General features: G+C 37.6%; 1 protein-coding gene across 8 annotated transcripts in view; it reads left to right on the top strand.

The window, feature by feature from the left end:
* The window catches only part of QTMAN (queuosine-tRNA mannosyltransferase), a 433,783-nt gene that overhangs the window by 122,319 nt on the left and 285,894 nt on the right, over window positions 1-25,570 (top strand). The window contains exons 2-3 of one of the 8 annotated variants that reach the window (XM_055398708.2): window positions 9,868-10,091; window positions 11,710-11,891. The exons of 6 other annotated variants lie outside the window; for them this stretch is intronic. In XM_055398708.2, the coding sequence (XP_055254683.2) occupies window positions 11,890-11,891 (2 nt within the window). In that variant the 5' untranslated portion in view covers window positions 9,868-10,091; window positions 11,710-11,889. The remainder of the gene's footprint in view (window positions 1-9,867; window positions 10,092-11,709; window positions 11,892-25,570) is intronic. One more of the 8 variants, XM_088829218.1, reaches the window with a different exon arrangement.

Raw genomic sequence — 25,570 nt, 5'->3', positions numbered from 1 at the left:
TTTTCCTTACATAATTTAATGTTTTATATTCTGGTGTCACCAAGTGAGTATTGTAGATTCGCTAGTATTATTAGAAATTTCAATGCATGTATCGATAAAAAATCTTAAGGGCAATGACAAGCCTATTGCTGTGTTAAGATCTGACTGTTTATAGTTGCTTTCACATCTCATTTAATTGTGTTTTCGCAGCACCATTTGCATTATATTACTTAAGGTCAAGTGATCCGGTTGGCTTTATGGCACATTTTCATTTAACATTACCATTTGATATAATACATTCATACGTACCAAATGATATGATACATTTGTACAGTGATTTGAACATTGAAATGAACCATTTTTCTATCTGCTGTTAGATTTCATTTTGATTACGCAGTATTTCTGAATGGAATTATTATATCACAAATATATGTGTACGGATAGCATGCAGACAAACACTTCTGTGAGCATGGCTTCCCCACTCTTTAAGGTCTGAAGCATTTGAGGATGAACATCGTATCAGTTTTTGAAGCAGTCTTATTTGGGAGGTAGGTTTTTGGAATATGATAATGTAGAGTTTTACTTTCTGATAGCCATAAGCTCCAGGTCCTATCAGTGGTATCTGTGGTCTTTCAAGCTCAACCATTTAAACTGCAGTTAATGGTAATTATTAACCTAATCAGACTTCACTAAAAGATACACCTCACTAGTCTAACTTACGGTTATATTTGACTAGGGTTAACGCAAGGAGATCCAACCAGTCCATTCTAAGGGAGATCGATCCTGGGTGTTCATTGGAAGGACTGATGCTAAAGCTGAAACTGCAATACTTTGGCCACCTCATGCGACGAGTTGACTCACTGGAAAAGACTCTGATGCTGGGAAGGGTTGGGGGCGGGAGGAGAAGGGGATGACCGAGAATTAGATGGCTGGATGGCATCACCAACTCTGTGGACATGAGTTTGAGTGAACTCCGGGAGTTGGAGATGGACAGGGAGGCCTGGCGTGCTGTGATTCATGGGGTCGCGGAGAGTCGGACACGACTGAGCGACTGAACTGAACTGAACTGAACTAAACTTACCTACTCTTTACCAAATAACCTTTTTGAACACTTTTAGAAAAATAGCAGCAGCTTGCAAACTTATACTAAGTTAAAAAAATATGCTCACTCAACGCTAGATTGAAGTGCAAGAATGACATTTTGTTATACCAGATGAATCTGATCTCTCTAGAGACTTAAAGATATGAAATCTTGTTGATTTCTATTTGCTTACTTTATTTGTACATTTCTCAAATGAAATCACCAAAATTCATAAAGATAAAATGGGTAGGCACCAATATTGCATACTAGGCAAAAACTGCTCTTAACTAGTAGGAATGTATCTGATGAGAAAGACCTGGAATGTAGGTACAGAGGTAATTTTTTTTTTAATATCTGTACATGTAGTCATTGTTTTTATAAGTTTGTTATCTGGGTAATATTTTATTAGTGTAAGAATAAATTCACCAGCCTAATTAATCAGTTCAGTTCTGCTTTATCTTGACAACGAAAGAAATACATCATGATTCACATTTAGAGCTGTTTAATTTTTATTACAGATTACAAAAGCTCCACGGTTTATTTTTCTCCAGAGTAGTTTGGTAATTATTAGGTTATATTAAAGCTTTGCCTTCTGGAAACTTCACAGAATGCAGAAAAATGTTTCTGAGGATGGGCCTCAATTTCATGTTCTGAAATGTATGAGTCATTTGTCCCAGGATCAAGCATTTCTACTTTCTTAAAATATACCTAGAGTAGGCATCAAAGATATTTCATTCTTTTTTCCTTCTGCAGCATCTTTACTAAACTGAAAGAATCACTCTTAACTTAAAATCATTTTTTGTTCACTCTCTGATGCTTACCATTATATTTTAATTCCATCTGAGGTATTGTAGCAGATACTGATCATTGCCCACTTAACTGCCCTTCTTTCTTGTTGACAGAATCAGTTTTCTCTGGGGTGGCTAAGTACCCAGCACTTGGGAGTGAAGCTTGACAGACCTAAGTCAGTCATGATGATCCTGTTCTCTGGAAGATTGTCCAGGCTTTCCTTTGAAGCTAGTGCTGGATTCTGGCAAATTTTGATTTAAGTAGATGACTTCTGGGGTTTCTTCCAACTAAGTTTTTTTTTGTTTTTTTCCTTTTATGTTTTTACTTGTAAAAAGAGAAAGCCATCTCCCCTTCTGTGTTTGACTGCAGTTATGATTTCTACACCTGGGAGGTGACAACTGAAGGACAAAACACCTGGGTTGTAAACAATGTCTGATGAAGGGCTGCGAGGCTGTAGCTCCTTAGTCCTCTGAAAACCATCTATGTCTGAAACATGTAGATATATTTTGTAAAATGAAATACATTTCCTTCTGAGTTCATAGCGAGCACAGTGAGAGAGGATCTGTAGAGGGTTGTGGAAATTTGAGTGGTCGCCTGGCTTTGAAGCTGTGGTTGCCTAGTTTTCATAAAGGGGACAGGTTAACTGAGTTGTTATATGTTACATTCTTGAAATGAAATATTGGGCAGAGTTAACCTGAATTAGGAAGCTTTCCATATCCTCTTATCGGAACCTCTCCAAGTTGAGTGACCAAAAGTAAGGTGACAGACAGTGTTATTAGATGCTATCTTTTGTACCAAGAAAGGAGGTTCTAAGAACAGAACAATGGAAGAGTGCACTGGAAATGAATGAAGATAGTTGCCGGGGGATCAGTGTAGCAGAGGCTGTCGGTGCCCCACCCACGCCCCTCCTCCTTTCTCCTGCTGTGTGTGTGCCCTGGTCAGCTTCCTGCTGTCAGTCTCGTCAGCCCTTTGCCTGGAGAAGCAGCTGTGGGCAGCACGCCCCAAGCAACCCTCCACTGCCCCTCAGATGAAATCATTCTGAAGTGTAGAGAAATCATTAACAAAGATTCCTCCCAAAACCCTGTAAGTCAGGAAATAAAAGCGTAATTCTAGATAATCCATGGATCACAGAAGAAATTATTGTGGATACTAAAAAACAGAACTGAGTCATGGTGAACATACTGCATGTCACAATGTGGGTTGCATCTAAAGTGACAAAGCCACATCATCTTTAATAGACTTATTATTATTTTTAAAATTGTAATGTTTAGGACTTTCTCAAGCTTATGGCCGAGGGAGGGTAGGGCCCCTGTTACTTGAATCTAGGCGTAGTACTGGGAAGGAAACATAAAAAGAGCAAAAAATAGTGAAATTGAAAGCACACACATACACAAACATATGGGCTTCCCTTGTGGCTCAGTGGTAAATAATTTGCCTGCCAAGCAGGAGATGTGGGTTTGACCTCTGGGTTGGGAAGATCCCCTGTATAAGGAAATGGCAACCCACTGCAGTGTTCTTGCCTGGGAAATCCCATTGACAGAGGGGCCCAGTGGGGTCACAAAAGTGTTGGATATGACTCAGTGGCTAAACAACAACAACAAATATATATATATATATATATACATACATAAAATGAAGATGAAAAATCTTTCCAGGTTCAAGGGTTGGGAGTAGAGAAAGGAAAAATCATAATGCTAATGAATACCAGTTAGGACTTGTATGGCTACAAGAAACAGAAAACCTACAAAATTGAGCCCTTGATGTCGTGTAACACAGGCCTTAAGAGTCAAGGTAGCACTGGTATAAACCAACCTGGAGGGGATCCAGTCCCTGTCCGTTAATGGGGAGATTTTTTAGTTAATGCAACAATATCTTTAATGATTATAATTCCATTCAGATTTTCCATTTCATTTTGAGTAAGGTGTTACAAGTTATGCTTTTCTAGGAAATTATCCACTTTGTCTAATTTTTCAAATGTATTAACTATTAGAATTTTCTCAGGAGCATGTCTCTCTAGCTTTTAGCCGTAGAAGTCACTCATCATTTGAATTTTCCTCTTGTGAGGTTTTCCTTTTTTAAAATCATAGGTTAGAATCATGAAGGCACATACCATTCTCGTTTGGGATGCTCAATACCTGCCATTCGCAAATTATCCTGAAACTGCTATACTGTGAATTCTCCACTTGGTTTATAAACTTGGCGGGAGGTAGCAGTCCAGTAGTGCCCAGCTCACTGTCCTTATATCATTATCAGGTGCATGCACTTCTTGGGGTTTGGACGATGTTCTGACACTGTGTAAATAATAGTGACTGTAGGTGTGATACAGCATCCCATATGTGACATCCCATATGTGACTCTTCCATTTTATGAGAACTGGCCGAGAGTTTTCCTCATCACTGTTGCCCAGCCAGCCAGCTTTCATATCCTGTAATGCCTAACTGTGAGATTCTCTCTCTTTTTTTTTTCTACCTGTCTGCTCTTGTGTCCAGGCAATGTACACAGCAGCTTTCTAGTATTTGTATGGCGCTTAGGGCTTTGTTCATAATATCTCATTTCAGTGAACTTTCCTCTGATTGACAGTATAAAACCATCTGGACTTGATGTTGAAAATATAACTGACCCAGTGCTACAAAAATAGTATAATACTGAAAACCAAATAACTGACCAGTCAGTCTCTGTTTCACTATTTTTCTCTGGCTTCCCCTCCTCTCTCTCGTTTTCAAAGCCATGCACACATACCTGAACGGCTGACACTTAAATTACTCTAGCACATCCTTCATTGCAAAACTGGAAATTAACCATATTACACACATCCTAAAGGAGAGTTTCCAAACTGTTTCTTTTCTGCTTTTCTCTATGTTTCTTCATCAGTGCTGTCAAGAAGTAAAATATTCCAGCAGCAGGGAAAAAAAAAGTTTTCTTGTTATGCAGTTCGTAGTTTATTCTCACCATAGACTGCTAATTCAGAAGTGTTGTATAGTTAGTAGCATGCATTGTGAACCCACTGTTTCCAAAGAGTTAAGCACAACAGTGCAACTTCAAGTACATGTTTTTAATACTCCCTCTAGCATATTTTAAAGATAAAATAAAATTTCACATTTAAGATTCTATACAGCCCCCAGGTAACAGTGCATCTTTATGTACAATATTATTTTAAACAGACTCTGTACCTTAAAGACCTGTGGGGTAAATCTTCCATATGTTTAATCTTTTGAAATTTGACAACTGTATTTTAAAAGACAAACTAAATGTTTTATTCCACTTTTACAAAGGAGAGAAAATCATTATTTTTAATGAAGGAAATGGAAAGGGCAAAAAATAATTCCCTAAACATCCTTAAATGGATGAAAAATCATACTTGTTTAAAAATGCTTTGGCTGTAGAGTAAGGACGTTCATAATTTTGCTTTTAGAAGTAACAGGCTTATTTTTTATATAATAATTGAAACTGTGAATCGAATCTTAGAGTGCTTCTAATCTAGTTGTTTTTACTTATTTTCATTGTACTTCATTGTACCTGACATTTGTTTATTGCAGAAGGTGTTTCTGCTTTATTAAGGTCTTAGTCAATGAAATATGTTTGCGTTGGGATCTATATAGGGTGAGCACAGAGCTGGATGTCTGACATCTTGAAGCTGTGGTGCAACTGTTCTGGAGTCCTTCCTTTCTCTTAAGCCACCTCTCTTAGGAAAACTTTCATGCTCACTGATTTCCTTGGAGAAGGGGATGACAGAGGATGGGGTGGTTGGATGGTATCATCAACTCAATGGACATGACTTTGAGCAAACTCCGGGAGATAGTGAAGGACAGGGAAGCCAGGCGTGCTCCAGTGCATGGGTTCGCAAAGAGTTGGACATGACTGAGTGACTGAAGAACAACAAGCCAACTTTGGACACACTTTCCTGTTTAGTAAAGGAACAATTCTTCTCCATCTTTCCTAAGTTTATACTTTGTGGTTCTTTCACATGATTGACCTGCCAGCCTCCTGACCAGCCAACCCACAAGGATAACTTCAGGCAGAAAGCAGGAGGCCTTGTGCTCACAAAAGTGCTGCATGTCTCATTCATTATCCTATCTTTCTAAAGACCATAATCCTCTATTTTAGTAAATTTTTTCCCTGTAAGCAGTCTTCCCTGTGTTTCTCCTTGCTCACTGTCTCATGCTGATCATCACAACTTAATACTCCCTTTTTAGGAGAAATTCCTGTGATTGAATATAAGTAGTTGAGAGAAGGCTGGGGGTAGGATAGTTTGCCCAAAATTTCCCCCAGACTGGTTTTCTTTTGGCTCTTTTCTAAGCTTTTTTTCCATTTTTCCTCCTTTATCAGCATGTATTAAGAACTTATATTAATGCATATATGTGGAATCTAGAAAAGTGGTACAGATGAACCTATTTTTCTGGGCTCCAAAATCACTTCTGATGGTGACTGCAACAATGAAATTAAAAGACGCTTACTCCTTGGAAGGAAAGTTATGACCAACCCAGACAGCATATTAAAAGGCAGAGACATTACTTTGCCAACAAAGGTCCATCTAGTCAAGGCTATGGTTTTTCCCGTGGTCATGTATGGGTGTGAGAGTTGGACTATAAAGAAAGCTGAGTGCCAAAGAATTGATGCTTTTGGACTGTGATGTTGGAGGAAACTCTTGAGAGTCCCTTGGACTACGAGGAGATCAAACCAGTCCATCCTAAGCGAGATCAGTCCTGGGTGTTCATTGGAAGGACTGATGTTGAAGCTGAAACTCCAATACTTCTCCACCTGATGCGAAGAGCTGACTCATTGGAAAAGACCCTGATGCTGGGAAAGATTGAGAACAGGAGGAGAAGGGGACAACAGAGGATGAGATGGTTGGATGGCATCATCGACTCGATGGACATGGGTTTGGGTGGACTCCAGGAGTTGGTGATGGACAGGGAGGCCTGGCGTGCTACGGTTCATGGGGTCCCAAAGAGTTGGACACGACTGAGCGACTGAACTGAACTGAACTGATAGAGACACAGATACCTAGTATGGACATGTAAACATGGGGTGGGGTGGGGCGAAGAGGAGGGTGGAACAAATTGGGAAAGTAGCATTGACATATATACACTGCCATGCATAAAATAGACAGCTAGTGGGAAGTTGCTGTATAGCACAGGAAGCTCAGCTTGGTGCTCTGTGATGACCTGGGGGGTTTGGTTAGGGGTGGATGGTAAATGAGGTCCAAGAAGGAAGGGATGTATGTATACATATAGCTGGTTCACTTTGTTGTACAGCAGAATACAGCAGAAACTAACACAACATTGTAAAGCAAGTATCCTTTATTTAAAAAAAGAAAAAGAGCCAGTGCCTAAGCTAACACTGCTGATTGAAAGGCAGGTTTGACAAATGGGGACACACAGTGCTGATACTTAGGAAGCATTTAGTAAACTCTGTTGATTGAAAGACAGTTTAGTGCCTGTATATCCAGTTGCTATACTAGGAGCTTGTGTTACATAATCCCGAATGAAAAACCATCAGTGACTTCCTCTTGTATATATGAGTCCAGATTACACCCAGCACTCATAGGGCCCTGCTTACCTCTGCAGCCTCATCTCTCAGCCCCGGCAACTCACTGATTTGCTGTATTAGTGACACTGGCTTGTCCTCTTATTTGGAAACAGCAAACTCTTTCCTGCCCAGGTCCTGTTGCTCCTTGCTGGTTACACTAACTCATGCCTGCTCTTCACACCTTTACTTACCTTTTCCATCCTTCCCCTTCTCAGAGAGGCCTTGCCTGATCACCCTGTCTCTATTTCAGCATCCTTTTTTTTCTCTCCACTCTGCAATTACATTGCATATGATTTGTAATTATTTTCTTTGATTTTTTCTTTGTTCTGTAAGTCCCATGATGACAAGGGGCATAGTTGTTTTGTTTACCCTTTTTATCCCCAGTATTTAATATGCTTCCTAGCAGATAGTAGCTGTTGAGTGAATATGGTTGAATGAATGCTTTCATATCTGTGGTTTTGAAAATACAAAGTATAGTTGCAATTGGCTTTCCTAATTTGCTCTTTGTTTTTTTTCTCTGCCTTTAGCACTACTAGAATCCTGTGTCCAGGGATATCATCTCTTCTACACAGAAACTGCTTAGAAATATTTAAGGGCTTGTGTATTAAGGGCCTCAGTATTATGGGATTAAATTAAATAATTCCTTATACACTTACTCACTTATTTTTATGGGCTGTATTAATCATACTATGAAATCAGTCATCATTCATTATGTAAATTTTGGTAATAAAAAATACAATTTTCTGGAATTTCCCCTGTATAAAAATGTTTCTGGAAAAAAAAAATGTCTCTTAGTTCAGGAAAGTTTATAGAATCTAGAATATGTATGAGATATTTTATAAAATTTCTCATTATTGTATTTAAGGCTTTTTAATTTTGTTAGTGGCCACCCATGAAGAGTGGGCTTTTAATTTATGGTGTGGAAGCTATAAGATAAATGAGAGATTAGAATTTGGCCCAAATAAGTGTTTAGCTTGGCCACCCAATTATTTAAGCATTTTTAATTTTTACTGCTTTTAAGACAGACATTCTTTGTTTTGGTCACAAATACAACTAGTTACCATTGCTTTATACTGGCTTGTTTCTAGATTTATGTTACTTAACTGGTCCATTTAGGTCTTTGTGTTTGTGTCTCTGGTTTATACTCTGTCCAAGAATGCATCTTCAGATAATCTTAAATAAAATATATTTACATGCACATATACATGAAAGTGTTTATTAAAAGAATATAAATCACTCATGGTGGAAATAAATAATTCACTACAGTAGGATAATCAGCACTTCTGGGTTCTAATCCCAACTCTGCTATCAATTAATTGTTTGACCTTGGAAAAGTAATTTTTTTAACCTTAAAGTCTTATTTTTTTTTCATCTGTAATTAAAAATTTTAGTTTCTTCTATTGAGTTCTGTGATATTATAAATAAGGCATTAAAGTCAAGATCAAGATTTAAGGAATTCTAAGACAAAGACAAATTTTTTCTCTCATTCAACTTTGTTATCAACCACTGCTTTATTTAATACAGAAATTATTTTCTGTCTTGTTTGTATATCTTCTTGAACATTTTACTTTTATTTTTAGAATTAAGAGGCTTAAGCAATAAGTCTTTCCAGTAGTGCTTATATCTTTTAAGTTGTTCTGATATAACTTATTCGTTGTTTGGATATTCTATTCCAGCCTCGGGATTTCATGATTATATTTGCTTTTTCAAAAAGAATGTGGCTAACCTTTGTGTTAGCTGTATGTCTCTACAGGGCATAGAACATAATACGGGTACACTAAATACTGAAGATGTTACTATAGACCTTCCACAGAACAAACAATCTCTAAAATCTTGGTTTAATATAAACATGTTCTGAGCTAGGAAGAATTGTGGGACATCAGCTTGGGAGGATAAGGCAGATTTTTTCTAGTTCATGAGCATTCTTGAATTCAGGGTTAAGAGTTTAGGGAGCTTTTGCTTTAGGTTATGAGTATCCCTTGAAGGGGCTTCCCAGGTGGCACTAGTGGTAAGAACCCACCTACTAATGCAGGAGATATAAGAGAGGTGGGATGGATTTATAGGTCAGGAATATCCCCTGGAGGAGGGCACAGCAACCCACTCCAGTATTCTTGCCTAGAGAATCCCATAGACAATGGAGCTTGGCAGGCTGTAGTCAGAAAGGGTCACAAAAAGTCGGACATGACTGAAGTGACTTAGCTTGCACGCATCCATCCTTTGAAGGCTGTCTTACTCAGGACCCTGTTGTTGCACATAATACACCCCAACTCAAAATCACTTAAACATAAGGGAAAATGTGTTGGCTCATGTAACTGAAAGTCCAGAGTGACTCCAGGCAAAGCTGGATCCAGTGATTCATTAGGCCTCTTGTTTTCTTGACTCTCCTTTCCTCGGGTGTGGCTCTCTCCAAATGGGTCTTTCCCAGAGCTGATCTTATCTCTCGCCTGCTTAGTTACCCTATCTGAAGGAGTGTACCTCTCTCTTGACAGTTGTAACCAAAGTCCCAGATTGAGTGGAAGGACTTTTTTTTTTAAATTGTGTGGTCTTTGAATTTATTACTGTAACAAAGAAAATCTGATGTCATGATTGGCCAGACCCAGGATCACATGGCCACTATGGGGTTGACCTCCTCCAAACCTTGTGAACTGAGTGCAAGAGAGCAAAAGGAAATTGCACTGCTGCTATCTGAAGAAGAGGAAGCAATGTTTTGCAGGTAAATCACAGTGAGTACTGCAGTCAAACATGGGAGTGAGGTAAGGAAAACTGTGTACAGGACAATTGTTACAGCAATATAGGATGGAGACCATGGATGAGGAGATTCCAAATGAGAATAATGATAGTGGGGATGATAAAGGTGAAGGAAATAGTATGAATGAAATTTATATTTGCATTTTACTAGTTTTAAAATTTGTCTAGGAACTGAATTGAAATTTACCCTTATCCTATCTATGAAAAAAAATTTTTATATACAAATTAATTTAGGTAAAATCACAGAGAACACAAACTACTTTATTAGTTATAATTATTTTTAAAACAGCTATGCTAGTTGTAAATCATTCATATTTACCCGTTAAACTGAATCAATGGGTTTAGTTTGGCAGCATTTCAAGTTATCCCACGTACTTCAATGCAACAGAACTTACTTTTCTTTAAAGAATTAATGTAACACTTAATAAAATTTATAACTATATATATACACACACACGTATGTGTGTACATATATACATAATATGTATGTACATATTACACACACACAAATAATCAATAAGAGATTCGCTACTTGGTATTGACTTCTCAAACTTATCATCCACTCCCCTCAAAGAAAAAAGGAAAAGTCATGTATTAAGTGTATCTATGCTAAATCCCAAAGTGGAAATGAATGAGTGAAACTTGTGGTTGTCACTCAACTTGCACTCAGTTTAGGAAAGCCAGTGTCTTCCTCAGTCGTCTGGATTGGCAAGGCGTCTGTTTGAAGAACACATACTGTGGGCCAGACACAAATGATAAAAAGGTGAATAAGGCAGTATGCTTTAGTAATGGAATTTCTTCCCTTGGATATAGTTCTATTCCTTTTACTTATTTATTTTCTCCTGTACTCTTTGGACAGTGTTCACTTGAATCAGCCTTTCTAAAGCAGTCAGATACTAATATGTTTCTAGGAATTTGCACATGTTGTACCCTAGCTTTCACCACAGTAGTAGATCTGAAAATATAGGGGTTTTTCAGCCCATAGTCTGTTTTTCTGTGTATTGAGATATTTATTTGTATACAAACTGTTTTGGTGATTTTCAGAAACTGAAACTGGCTAAGGACGTGAGCTAGTTTTTTTGTCATTGGTTTTTTGTTTTGACTCCATCATAACCTTAAGTAAAGTGAAAACTTTTTTCATGAGGTCCAGTTACATTAAATGCATACATTATTTGTATATGGTGCATGTCTGTGTATGTGTGTACCGTTTGTATTGTAGTTTCTTATTCCGATGGAGTGATTCTTAGCTTTTGTTTTGTGACATTGCTGAATGTCTTCTCAAGTTTTCTCAAAGGGGATTTTTAAAACGTTTTAAAACAAAAAAACATCAATTCGTTTTTATTGAAGAAATACTTCTCTATACCATTTTAAAGAAGATTGTTGCCAGGAATTCAAGCAATAGCTTAGTGCCGTTATCACAAAGGTTTGGGAATCCTTGACTCTTGCAACAGGTGGAAATGAAGAGTTTAACTCAGGGGCTCATAAAAAATGATTAGGGGAACTATGTAATCATTTTAGTAGCAGTATTATTATTTTTTCCAAGTACTTAAAAATATTTAATGACATTCGTATTTTATTTGCAGTTCTTTTTGGAAAACGTAAGAGAAGTAGAGGTTAAAAACTGAGACTGTGCTCTGAAATTTGACTATTGAAAATATGGGTAGAGGAAATGGCAACCCACTCCACTGGAGAAGTCCATGGACAGAGGAGTTCCTGGGGTTGCAAAGAGTCAGACATGATTGAGTGACTGACACTTTCATTTTATGTAAGTAATCATTTTTTTTTTTTTGGTCTGAGAAGAAGAAACAGTGGCAGTTTTAGATTTGAGGTACCTGAAAAGCATGCAGTCTTGTGGAAACATGATCTTAATATTTGCCTTCTTTCAGTCAGTTTTATTTTAGATAAAATGCTGGCAGATGGTAGTGATCCACTTGAACAGTGTTGAGTTTTCTTTTTTTTTCCCATGGAAAAAAGCTCCCAGAAAACTTTTGTTCTTTAATGTGTTCAACATGCATATACTTTACATGTATTAACTAGTATTAAAAATGCAGTTTCTAATTAGATGTCTAAATCTGAGAGGAGTTGTGGTGAATACCAGCCCCTTAGAATTACTGAAAAAGGAAGTTTGATAAACAGGGTTTTCTTTTTGGCTGTTGCATCTTTCAGCTTGCTCTGGCCTCAGAAACAAAGGAATTTGCATTATCAGTGTTTAAAAAACTGTCATGTTCTAGGATGTCTAATGCATATTGCCATTTTTGGTGATAAACCCTTATATCAAAACTTGGAGAATTCATGACATTTACATTCTGTTATAACCACAGTAAAAAAGTTAGTACTTCAGTTATTATGGATTTTTAGTCTTTAGGAGAGCATCAGTAGTCACAGACTTGGTATGTCTTAGGTTTTAGAGAGATTGTAGGAAATCTCTAAAGTAACATCACAACTTGGTTTTGTTTGGTATTTTTGTTTTACATTTTAAAATGTGGGGGATGATGGGGAAATCCCTTCTTTCTGAATTTATCTATATGAGTCACCTGAAGCCTTCCCTCTAATAGAGTTTAATGAAATAGTGCTATTTGAATCAGTATTTCCACATTTGCAATTCAGAATATTCAGTTTGAAATCATCAGCATTCGTTTTCATTTCTGTTTTACTTTTCAGTTTGTCGTACAGTTTTTTTTCTTTTAGCTGCTAAGCATACCAAACCAAGAATGACTTCTTTTTTCATAGACATGGAGCATCAATTATTCTCTCACCTATTTTGTCTTGCTGACTAATGTGGTATTTGTTCGCAGCTCCAAACCACAGATTAGACGCTTAGATATTGACTAACCTTGACTTACAAATATTAGCCACACAATGTGAATTCCTTCAGTGTTTGGGCATTCCTAGGAATGTTTGACGAGTTTTGAGTTTCTCTTTGTACCTGTTAGATGAATTATTACATAGTAGCTGTGAGGGACTTGGGGAGAACACTGGACTCTTAGAAGTCAGAGGAGCTGAATTCAAGATGTGGTTCAGCCACTTAGCTGTCGATGGGCAGTTTCATTGTCCTTCTGTGTCCTCATCTGAAAGACAGTGAAAAGAAAAAATAATACCTGTACATTTATCTTCAGCGTTTGTTATGAGGATCCAGTGAGATAATAATGTTCAAAGAATATTTTGTAAACTGAAGATGCTATTGTGAAATTAGAATTTGTGCTGTTCTTCTTTGTAACTCATTTGTTCTGAAATTTTCATTTTTAGGTTGTTAATCTCTAGCCTTTATTTTCTTTTAAAATATAAGTAGAAGAGATGGCATGAAATTAATACTTTAATTAAAAAAATTATGTTTCAAGAATGTTTGGCCCACAGCTACAGTACGCTGCTGTGTTTGTTCATCAATACAGATGGTTCATAATGTTTGGGGGAAATGATAGTATGGATATTATTCAGATATTTTTGGTTTCTATTTAATTTATTTCTGTTGTGGCATCAATTTTCAATTATAACTGAACCAGTAGCAATCAACTAAATATTATAGTGGATGTGTGTGTGCTCAGTTACTTCAGTCATTTAGACTACCATGTTAGTGCAGATCATTTAGCTGGAGTATATCTTTAAAACTTATTATAAATGTGCTTGACAGAGTTTTATTAGTAGGTAAAATTTTGAATAGACCTTGTATATATTAGTTTTGCTTTTTTTGCATCCTGTAGAAGTAGACTTTGCTTATTTCTTTCAATATACTTTTACCTTTGCTAATTGGAGCTGAAGGTAAAATATGATTGTAGGTAAGTTGGAGAAATCTGTTTGCTGAGCTTATTGCAGAGAAAGTGACCTAACCTGCTCATTTGACTTCCTTTGTTTTTTTAGTGAAGTCATTAAGACTTCACTCTTTAAGACCCTATAGACTGTGGCCTTCCAGGGTCCTCTGTCCATGGGATTCTTTAGGCAAGAATACTGGAGTGGGTTGCGGTGCCCTCCTCCAGAGGATCTTCCCGACCCGTGGGTTGAATCCATGTCTCTTAAGTCTTTTGCATTGGCAGTTGCGTTCTTTACCACTAGTACCACATGGGAAGCCTGTTATAGTGGGTTATTAGTGTTGTTGAGTCAGTCAGTCATGTCCGACTGTGCAGCACCATGGACTACAGCACACCAGGCTTCCCTGTCCTTGACTATTTCCTGGAGTTTCTTCAAACTCATGTCCATTGAGTGGGTGATGCTGTCCAACCGTCTCATCCTCTGTTACCCTCTTGTCCTCCTGCCCTCAATCTTTCCCAGCATCAGGGTCTTTTCCATTGAGTCAACTCTTCACATCAGGTGGCCAAAGTATTGGAGCTTGAGCTTCAGCATCAGTCCTTCCAATGAGTATTCAGGGTTGATTTCCTTTAGGATTGACTGGTTTGATCTTCTTGCTGTCCAAGGAACTCTCAAGAGTCTTCTTCAGCACCATAGTTTGAAAGCATCAATTCTAATGAATTGAAATAGTGGTCAGATTTATATTTCTATAATTAGAAAAAATGAACTAGTACTTCATTGTTTGTTCATTTTTTTCAGCTAACATTTGTTTAATAATTCTTATTTCGTAGGTAGTTTCCAAGGTACTTGATTGATTTGAACATATGTAAAAAAAATTCTGTGTTTATGAGAAAGGTAAATGGAAGGTGGCTAAATTAAACCCTTGTCTATTAAAGACTTTAAAAGAGGGAAAAGGTGTACATTTGTCTCATGGTTGTAAATGTTTGACAATATGTTTTTTGTTTTTTTTTTAAGAAAAGCAGCTTTTCATACCTGTGAAAAAATGACTGTAATTTTGTAACACAAAAGTAGTTTTTTCACACATAACAGTATCAACTCTTTGTTTAAACCCCAAAGAATTATGTGACTGTCTGAGCATTCAGAAATTTCACATTAATTTTAATAAAAGAATAACAGCTAAAATATTGACTGCCAAAAATATTTGTTAAATGGAAATAAATGTTCTGTTTATTTCAAGTTGATATGAATTTTAGTAGACATAATAAACATAACAAGTTTCTTATTCACAATAGAAATGGCCATTTTAGGTCAGCTGTGTCACTGGCTACCATGTTAGTGCAGATCATTTAGCTGGAGTATATCTTTAAAATTTATTATAAATGTGCTTGACGGAGTTTTATTAGTAGGTAAACATTTTGAATAGACCTTGTATATATTAGTTTTGCTTTTTTTGCATCCTGTAAAAGTAGACTTTCCTTATTTCTTTCAATATACTTTTACCTTTGCTAATTGGAGCTGAAGGTAAAATACGACTGTAGGTAAGTTGGAGAAATCTGTTTGCTGAGCTTATTGCAGAGAAAGTGACCTAACCTGCTCATTTGACTTTGTTTTTTTAGACATTGTATTTGAATTATTTCTTATACCTGGTAAGAGTTAGTTGTTATTGAGTTGCTCACTTGTTTCTGACTCTTTGCGACCCCATGGACTGCAGCATGCCAGGCTTCCCTGTCCTTCACCGTCTCCCAGAGCTTGCGCAAACTCCTGTCCATTGAGTCGGTGAAGCCATCCACCATCTCATCCTCTGTTGTCCCCTTCACCTCCTGCTTTCAATCTTTCCCAGCATCAGGGTCTTTTTTAATGAGTCAGATCTTCACATCAAGTGGCCAAAGCATTGGAGCTTCAGTGTCAGCATCCATCCTTCCAGTGAATATTCAGAACTGATTTCCTTTAGAATTGACTGGTTTGATCCCCTTGTAGTCCAAGGGACTCTCAAGAGTCTTTTCCAATACCACAGTTCAAAAGCATCAATTATTCGGCACTCAGTCTTCTTTGGTTCAACTCTCACATCCATACATGACTTCTGGAAAGACCATAGCTTGGACTATACGGACCTTTGTCAGCACAGAGACCTTTTTCTCTGCTTTTTAATATGTGGTCTAGGTTGGTCATAGCTTTTCTTCCAAGGAACAAATGTCTTTTAATTTCATGGCTGCAGTAACCATCTGCAGTGATTTTGGAGCCCAAGAAAATAAAGTCTGTCACTGTTCCCATTGTTTCCCCATCTATTTGCCATGAAATTTTTCAACTGGATGCCTTGATCTTAGTTTTTTGAATGTTTAGTTTTAAACCAGCTTTTTCACTCTTTTTTCACCTTCATCAAGAGCCTCTTTAGTTCCTCTTTGCTTTCTGCCATAATGGTTTTGTCATTTGCGTTATCTGAGGTTCTTGATATTTCTCCCAGCAATCCTGATTCCAGCTTGTTCTTCATCCAGCCTGGCATTTCACATGATGTACTCTGTATATAAGTTAAATAAGCAAGGTGACAATATGCAGTCTTGACGTGTGCTGTGCTTAATCAGTCATATCCAGCTTTTTGCGACCCCATGGACTGCAGCCTGCCAGGCTCCTCTGTCCTTGGGGATTCTCCAGGCAAGAATACTGGAGTGGGTTGCCATGCCCTCCTCTAGGGGATCTTCCCAACCCGGGGATCAAACTGAGGTCTTCTGCATTGCAGGCAGATTCTTTACTATCTGAGCCACCAGGGAAACCCAAGGATACTGGAATAAGTAGCCTATCCCTTCTCAGGGGGTCTTTCTGACCCAGGAATTGAACTGGGGTTTCATGCATTGCAGTCGGATCCTTTACCAGCTGAGCTCCCAGGGATGGATGAAGCACAAGCTGGAGTCAAGATTGCCAGAAGAAATATCAGTAACCTCAGATATGCAGATGACACCACCCTTATGGTCTTGACTTACTCCTTTCCCACTTTTGAACCAATCTGTTGTTCTATGTCCAGTTCTACTTGTTGCTTCTTGACCTGTACACAGGTTTCATAGGAGGCAGGTAAGGTGGTCTGGTATTCCCAGCTCTTTAAGAATTTTCCACAGTTTGTTGTGATCCACACAGTCAAAGGTTTTAATTAGTCAATGAAGCAGAAGTAGATGTTTTTCTGAGATTCTCTTGCTTTTTCTATGATCCATTGGATGTTGGCAATTTGACCTCTGGTTCCTCTGCCTTTTCTAAATCCAGCTTGAACATCTGGAATTTCTTGGTTCGTGTACTGTTGAAGCCTAGCTTGGAGAATTTGGAACATTACTTTGCTAGTATGTGAAATCAGTGCAACTGTGAAATAGTTTGAACATTCTTTAGTACTGCCTTTCTTTGGGTTTGGAATGAAAACTGATCTTTTCCATTCCTGTGGCCACTGCTGACTTTTCCAAATTTGCTGGCATATTGAGTGCAGCACTGTCACAGCATCATCTTTTAGGCTTTGAAATGGCTCAGCTGGAATTCCATCACTTCCACTAACTTTGTTCGTCATGATGCTTTATAACGCCCAGTTGGTTTCACTGTCCAGGATGTCTGTCTCTAGGCGAGTGATCATACTGTCATGGTTATCTGGGTCATGAGGATCTTTTTATGTAGTTCTTCTTTGTGTCTTGGCACCTCTTCTTAATATCTTCTGCTTCTGTTAGATCCATACCATTTCTGTCATTTATTGTGTCCATCTTTGCATGAAATATTCCCTTGTTATCTCTAATTTTCTTGAAGAGAACTCTAGTCTTCACCATTCTGTCCTTTTCTTTTATTTCTTTGTGTTGATCACTTAGGAAGGCTTTCTTATCTCTTCTTGCTATTCTTTGGAACTCTGCAATCAGATAGGTATATCTTTCCTTCTCCTTTGCTTTTTGCTTCTTTTCTCAGCTATTTGTAAGGCCTCCTCAGAAAACCATTTTGCCTTTTTGCATTTTTTTTTCTTGGGGATGGTTTTGATCACCACCTCCTGTACACTGTTACATGTCTCTGTCCATAGTTCTTGATACACTATGTTTATCAGATCTAATCCTTTGAATCTCTTTGTTACTTCCACTGTATAATCATAAGGGATTTGATTTAGGTCATACCTGAATAGCCTAGTGATTTTCTCTACCTTCTTCAACTTAAGTCTGAATTTGACAATGAGGAGTTCATGATCTGAGCCACAGTTACCTTGCAGTTTTGTTTTTGCTGACCATATAGAGCTTCTCCATCTTTGGCTGCAAAGAATATAATCAATCTGATTTTGGTATTGAGCATCTGGTGAGGTTCACGTGTATAGTTGTCTCTTACGTTGTTTGAAGAGGGTATTTGCTATAAGCAGTGCATTTTCTTGGCAAAATTGTTAGCCTTTGCCCAGCTTCATTTTGTACTCCAAGGCCAAACTTGCCTGTTACTTCAGGTATCTCTTGACTTCCTACTTTTGCATTCCAATCCCCTATAATAAAAAGAACTACTTTTTTCGTTAGCTCTAGATGGTCTTGTAGGTCTTCAGCTTCTTTGGCATTAGTGGTTGGGACATAGACTTGAATTGTGATAATGAATGGTTTATCTCGGAAATGAACAAAGTTCATTCTGTCTGCAGAGAGATTGCACCCAAGTATTGCATTTCCAAGGCAGAGTAATGCACCCAAGTACTGCGTTAGCCAGAGATTGCACCCAAGTATTTCATTTCCAAGGCAGAGTAATGCACCCAAGTACTGCGTTAGCCAGAGATTGCACCCAAATACTGTGTTTTGAACTCTTATGTTAAAGAATTAAGTAAAACTAATAACCACCAACTACTGACAATCCTGTTCTCAACTTACCCTCTTCCTGACAATTCAATATCTTCTTTCATCCATTTCTTTGGCTCTTCATTTTTGATATTTTACATAGCGGTTCACTAAGTAACAAACAATTCTGAATAGCTATTAATAATTTTTTAATTTCTTGTCACTGCTAAATGGTGGTACCTCTTCCATGATACTTGGACAGTATTAGTAATGGTGAGGAAGTGGTCATTCTGTGAGTGGATGAGAGGAAAAAGAAAAATTTGTAAAGTAACAGATGAATAACTCATAGATTTTTGAGCAACTGAAATTCAAATGCAAATATGCAAAGTATATTTTAGGGTTCTTTTGGTGTCTTATGATATTTAATATTGCCGTTTTCTTGAACTTTTATAAGCAAATGATCATCATAAAATTTCCCAGGAAATATTGTTATTTCTAAGTTCCCTGAGTGTAGAGACACTGTCTTTTTTCACAACTCTTTCCAAGGTCCAGTTCTTAGTGTTCAGTAAATATTTGTTGGATTAGTGAATAAATAATACTAAGAAATACCAATAAAATTCATAAGACATATATTCATACTCTTTTCTATGTGCAGTTTTCTAATTGTATTTATTTATGGATTAGAGACGTAGGAAAACAATATTCACTGATTTTCTAGCATATGGCATTATTTAACAGTTGCTTGGGCTTCCCAGGTTGCTCAGTGGTAAGGAATCCACTTGCCAAGGCTGGAGATATGGGTTCCATCCCTGGGTAGGGAAGATCACCTGGAGGAGGAAATGGCAACACATTGCAGTATTTTTGCCTGGAAAGTTCCATGGAAAGAGGAACCTGGCAGGCTATAGTCCATGGGGTTGCAGAGTCAGACAAAACTGAGCCACTGAGCACACAGCACGGTACTTGCTTCACAAAGTTATACATCCTAGTTTCTTTTTCTTCTTTCTTTCTCTACCTATTACAATGTCCTGCATGTAGTAGCTGCTTAATACTACATTTGCATTAATACAGTGCTTTAGTAGAAATACTTCATGCTTGTTGGAGAAGGTGGCTGTTTTAGTAGTTTTCACTTTTCTCTTTTAGATTCTTTTTAAGTAGCAGAAGATGAAGCTGTAATGAGTTTGAAGCATATGAAACAGAACATAAAATGATAAATAGGAGGTGTAAGATGGAATACTGAGGCTTTTCTTTTTCCATGATACAGTGACAAATGCATAAAATGGTTACTTGTTTTTAGTTAATTGGCCAAAAACTTTAGTTTGGAGAATACAAATACAATGAGAAAATAAGGTTTCACTAGACATGAACTTCCTATAAATTGTTAAAACCCAGGACCTTTTTGGAAGTGTACAGATTATGATGACAGAAGGGAAGAGTGGAGGAATAATAATGATTTACAATTGCTGGGGGTTTACCTGTTGATTTAACAGTGATATCCATTCACATGGATTACTTTGTAGAAATAGTTCATTACTGTTTTTCAGGATAGTGTTGCTTGACTTTTGTAGCCCTTTTGAGCATTTTCAACCATTCCATAGAAGAATACCCTCCTAGCTCATCTTGTATTTTAATTATCATACTCCTTCCACGTTACTAAAAACTTTACTTGTATCACTGTCTGTTTTTTGGCAATGTCATCAATTTGACCATCCTCTTGTCCATTCCTCTCTGTTAAAATACCTTTATTGTTAAAGAAAACCCTGAATAGCTTTCATTTCAATTCAATATACATTTGACTCTTAAACAACTTATGGTTACCCTCCCAACTTAAAAATATTAGTATAGCTTGACATTTGGCCCTCTGTATCTGCAAATCCACATCTGAGGATTCAACTTACTGAGAATCAGTTGAGTATTGCTTATTTTTGTACATATTTTGTACATATTTATTGGAAAAAAATTCACTTATTGGGTGGGCCCATTTGATTCAAACTTGTGTTGTTCAAGAGTCAACTGTTCTATTTCTATGCTTTCTGCCTTTTATAAGCACCTGTTTACCACTTAATAGGAGTAAATTATGGCAAGCCACTCCAGTACTCTTGCCTAGAAAATCCCATGGATGGAGGAGCCTGGTAGGCTGCAGTCCGTGGGGTCGCTAAGGGTCGGACACGACTGAGCGACTTCACTTTCACTTTTCACTTTCACACATTGGAGAAGGAAATGGCAACCCACTCCAGTGTTCTTGCCTGGAGAATCCCAGGGACAGGGGAGCCTGGTGGGCTTCCGTCTGTGGGGTCACACAGAGTCGGACACGACTGAAGTGACTTAGCAGCAGTAGCAGCAGCAGGAGTAAATTAGGATTGTTATCAGTGGCATTCTAATGTCAAATGTTTACATCTTTTCTCCCCCTACTTCTCTCAGCCCTTTCTTGCTTTTGATTCCTATAAGCAATCTCTCTTTTTTTGCATTAACTTTGACCTCAGCTTGAAGGGCAGAAACCTTCTTGACTTCTTTTAGGTCACTCTGATTAGTTCTTATTTTGTAGCCTGATGTCATTTCTCCTTTCCACTACTTTTAAATTATAGCTCCGTCCTATGTCTTGTTATAAACCTTTTTGACTGCCAGTTACTTTTCCAACAAATAATTCTTATTCATATGGTTAATTAATTGGTTTGATTTAGTGGCCTGGTCTTTTCCTTGTGAAACTATTCATCTCAAGCATATTCTCCATTTGGTGAGGAGACCTTGCTTCCTATAGGTGCATTGCTTTTTCTGTTTTTGATTTATATGAGTGGTCACATTACTGAAAAATTTAAACATATAGAGAAGTAAAGGGGAGTAGATAATGAGCCTATTTACCCTTCGACAATTATAAATAATTCTTCAATCTAGTTTTATCTAAAATCTGCCTAGCTCTTTCCTATTCCATATTATATTGAAGCAAATTCTTGATGTTCTATTAGTAAATTACATATTTCACTGTGTATCTCTAACTGATAAAAATCCCCCTTTTTTTTGGGGGGGTTGTACCTCATGGCATATAGGATCTTTGTTCCCCGACCAGCGACCAGAAATAGGACCCTCACCCCCTGCAGTGGAATTGTGGAGTCTTAATCACTTGACCGCCAGGGAAGTCCCTATAATCTCTTAAAAATAAAATATAACTGTAGAGTGATACCATTATCACCTTAATAAATCCTAATTCCTCAATATATAAATACTATATTTACCGTACATAAGGTGCTATTATGTGCTAAGGAGGAGAAAAATAAATCTCCCAGGACCCAGAGTATTCTCAGCATGCTATGCACCAAATGGCTGTCCAATAGAGGCTTCCTTTTGCCTGGAGAGGGGAAGTCTGGGGCTTCTTATTTGAGAAATGATTAATTGGTTTGATTTAATGGCTCACTTAGTATCTTTAATGCTTTGTATTCACTTACTTTTATTCCTGGATCTTATAGGTTTTATTGCCTTGTATAAACAGTGCCCTCTGGAGTTGTGAGACCAAAGCCTATGATGCCATGGGGGCAGCCCTACTTGTAGATGGGCCCTGGACATCAGCATTTATATTTAAATATCCTGCAAGTCTTTCTAAAGTAAAACCAGAGTTGAGAATGCTGGCCTGGGATATACTCTCTGCTGCTGCTGCTAAGTCACTTCAGTCATGTCCGACTCTGTGTGACCCCATAGACAGAAGCCCATCAGGCTCCGCTGTCCCTGGGGTTCTCCAGGCAAGAACACTGGAGTGGGTTGCCATTTCCTTCTCCAGTGTGTGAAAGTGAAAAGTGAAAGTGCAGTCGCTCAGTCGTGTCCGACCCTTAGCGACCCCACGGACTGCAGCCTACCAGGCTCCTCCATCCATGGGATTTTCCAGGCAAGAGTACTGGAGTGGCTTGCCATTGCCTTCTCCGATATACTATCTGAGCTTAGTACAAATAATATTATCTATTATACTTTATCTTCACCGGTTCAAGATTATAAGTATAAATATAGCTCAGTAATTCTCTTAGCTTTGTTTCACTTGCTGAATATTTCCTTTCTTTTTTGTTTTGTTACTTTTAAGGGATAATTATATTAGTATGAAACATTCTGTCCACATAAAAGCTTACTAAAGAGGTTAAATGTTTTGCTAATTAAAGACAGCACTAATTGGACAGATTATTGTTTTGTATTAGTAATTTTAATTATTTTTTAATCAGAGCACAAGAATTTTTTTTAAGGAATGCTGCTATTTTATAATTTTTTTTCACTACGTGAACAATTTAAATAGTTAAATATTTTTTTTTTGAATAGTTGATAATGTTTGGTCTGTAATTGAGACAGAGATAAGACATAATAACCCTCAGTCCATATTCACACCTTACCTATACCTAAATCATTTTCCTTTCCTCCTTTCTTTCTTCCTTCCTTTCTTCTTTTTTCCTTCTTTCTTTCATGTCTCTGTGTTCATGTATGTATAATTATGACACTGAACGTTTGCAAAAGTATTCAGTAAAATGTCATTAATTTTCTTTTCACTTTTGTGTGGTAGATTAGTATGTATGTCAAATCTTACTTTCTAGGAAAGGAAACTGATATGTTCAGAAGTCAAATGGTTTGTCTATTTAAAAAAATCAAATTAGGAATTTAGAATTGGTTAAGATAGTAGCCTGTGGTTTATCCTGTTCAAAAGCACGTTTTTCAGTGTCATGAATGCTTAATTTTTAAAAATATTAGGTGTTGCCAGTCTTTTGGTTTCACTAAAATAACATATTTCTTGGAAATCTTTTAATAAATTTTTAAATTTGAGTGCATGTGTGGTAAGTCACTTCAGTCGTGTCTGATTCTTTGCGACCCTATGGACTGTAGCCTGTCAGGTTCCTCTGTCCATGTCATTCTCCAAGCAAGGAAACTGGAGTGGGTTGCCATTCCCTTCTCCAGGGAATCTTCCTGACCCAATGCAGGCAGATTCCTTATCACTGCCAGGGGAAGCTATCTCTTATTATACTGATGTAACCAACTGTATTAATTCCCAAGGTTCTATAACAACACAGTTTATTCTGTCACAGTTCCTGTGACTTGAAGTCCGAAATCAAGTGCTGGCAAGACTATACTTCCTCTGAAGGGTCTAGGGAAGAATGGTTTCTTGCCTCTGCCTAACTTCCAGTGAATCTCTACAGTGTTGGGCATTTTTGGCTTGTAGGTGCATCACTCCAGCCTTTGCCTCTGTTGTCACATGATTTTCTTCTCTGTGTGTATCTCTTTATGTCCTTTCCTCATTTTAGAAGAAACAGATGTCATTGGATATAGAACCCATACTAGTCTAGTATGATCTCATCCTAACATGAATACCAGGGGTTAGGACTTAAATAGATCTTTTTGGACAACACAGTTCAACCCATTATACCATCATCCTTGAATTCACTATGTCATATGATGCCTGTTACATTCTAGGCTCATAGTACCTTTTTGTTAAATGAAGGACTGCTTGGTACCATCATGTAAATACAATAAGCCCTAATAAAGTCATTCACTCTGGAACCATTGCAGTAAGAAATTATATAGTCCACCCCCTCCATGAAAAAGTGTGATGTATTATTTTCAGTTTATCAATAAAAGCAACTAAAAGGTTTCAGTGCTAAGTCGCGTCATTCGTGTCTGACTCTTTGCAACTCCATGGACTGTAGCCTACCAGGCTCCACTATCCATGGGATATTCCAGGCAAGAATACTGGAATGGGCTGCATGCCTTCCTCCAGAGGATCTTTGCGACTCAGAAACTGAACCTGTGTCTCCTATGTACCTACACTGGCATATGGGTTCTTTTACGCTGGAGCCACCTGGGAAGCCCTGGGTGCTACTGAGAAAATACTATTTGCTTCCCATTTTAGAGTCTACTTTATTTTTTTCTTACTAATCAGTATTTTTAGATATTAATACCTGGCACTGAGATAATATAACAGATATTAACATAGTTAAGGCTTTAAAGCTCTTCTAATCAACCTGCTGTCATTTTACAGTTGAGAAAAGAGAGGTCTGGAAAGGCTGAGTTGTCGAGAACGACGAGTAGGTGATGGCATTTCTGGGTGGGTCCTGAGTGTTTAGTATTGAATTCTATAATGTGAATCTAATGTGGCAAATTTGATAGCACCTAGAGGACACTGATGAAGATCAATAACAGGCTGGAAAATAAATCGTAGAAGAATTGGAAATAATTTATAGGCAAAGGTAAGGGATGATTTAATGAATCAATAATGTTCTCTTGCTATTGAAGGCAAATGGAGAAAAACAGGCTCAAACAAGAGATGCAGATTCAGGTTTGTTTTCCAACTGGAAATGTGACAGTAGGATTGTTAAGAATTGTCACAGGGCATTTGAAGAGGAATGAACTCTGCCCTCTTCATTCAAAAGAAAATGAAAACAAAACCCACACAAATTTACTTAGCAGTTTGGAACTTTCAGTTTTTTTCAAATTCAGTTATTTTCATACTTTGTTTCTTCACTGGATCTACTTCAATGCTTCCTCCTCAGACTGCAACTCTAAATTTATTCTAAAAGGAGAGATTTCTGCCCACTACCATCACAGTCTTTGAAATCCTTGAACCTGTGACTCGTCAGTGCCTGGTTTTTATATCTGTTTCCTATGAAACAGGACATAAGATAGATGGTGTCTCTTAAATCCCCCATCTTCAGATTACCATAATATTCATGCATCATACTTTTGATAGATAGATCAAGGTTTGATTTCTTCAGTAGGATCCTTGATGCCTTCCAAGAGCTGAAAGCAGAGGAGTAATTCAGTCCTCAAACAACTGGGGACTTCCCTTGTAATCCAGTGGTTAAGACTGCACTTCCAATGCAGGGGTCAAGGGAACTAAGATCCCACATGCCATGAAGTGCTGCCAAAATAAAAGTAAATAGAAGGGATCCAACTCCTTTTTTTAAAATTGAGATGTAATTGCTTTGTGTTAGTTTCT

The sequence above is a fragment of the Moschus berezovskii genome, chromosome 2 (assembly GCF_049115385.1).
Source record: "Moschus berezovskii isolate FMDL1 chromosome 2, NW_MosBer_1.0, whole genome shotgun sequence".
Taxonomy (NCBI): domain Eukaryota; kingdom Metazoa; phylum Chordata; class Mammalia; order Artiodactyla; family Moschidae; genus Moschus; species Moschus berezovskii.
Note: the sequence above shows the minus strand (reverse complement) of the source record. Positions and strands in the feature narration are given on the sequence as shown.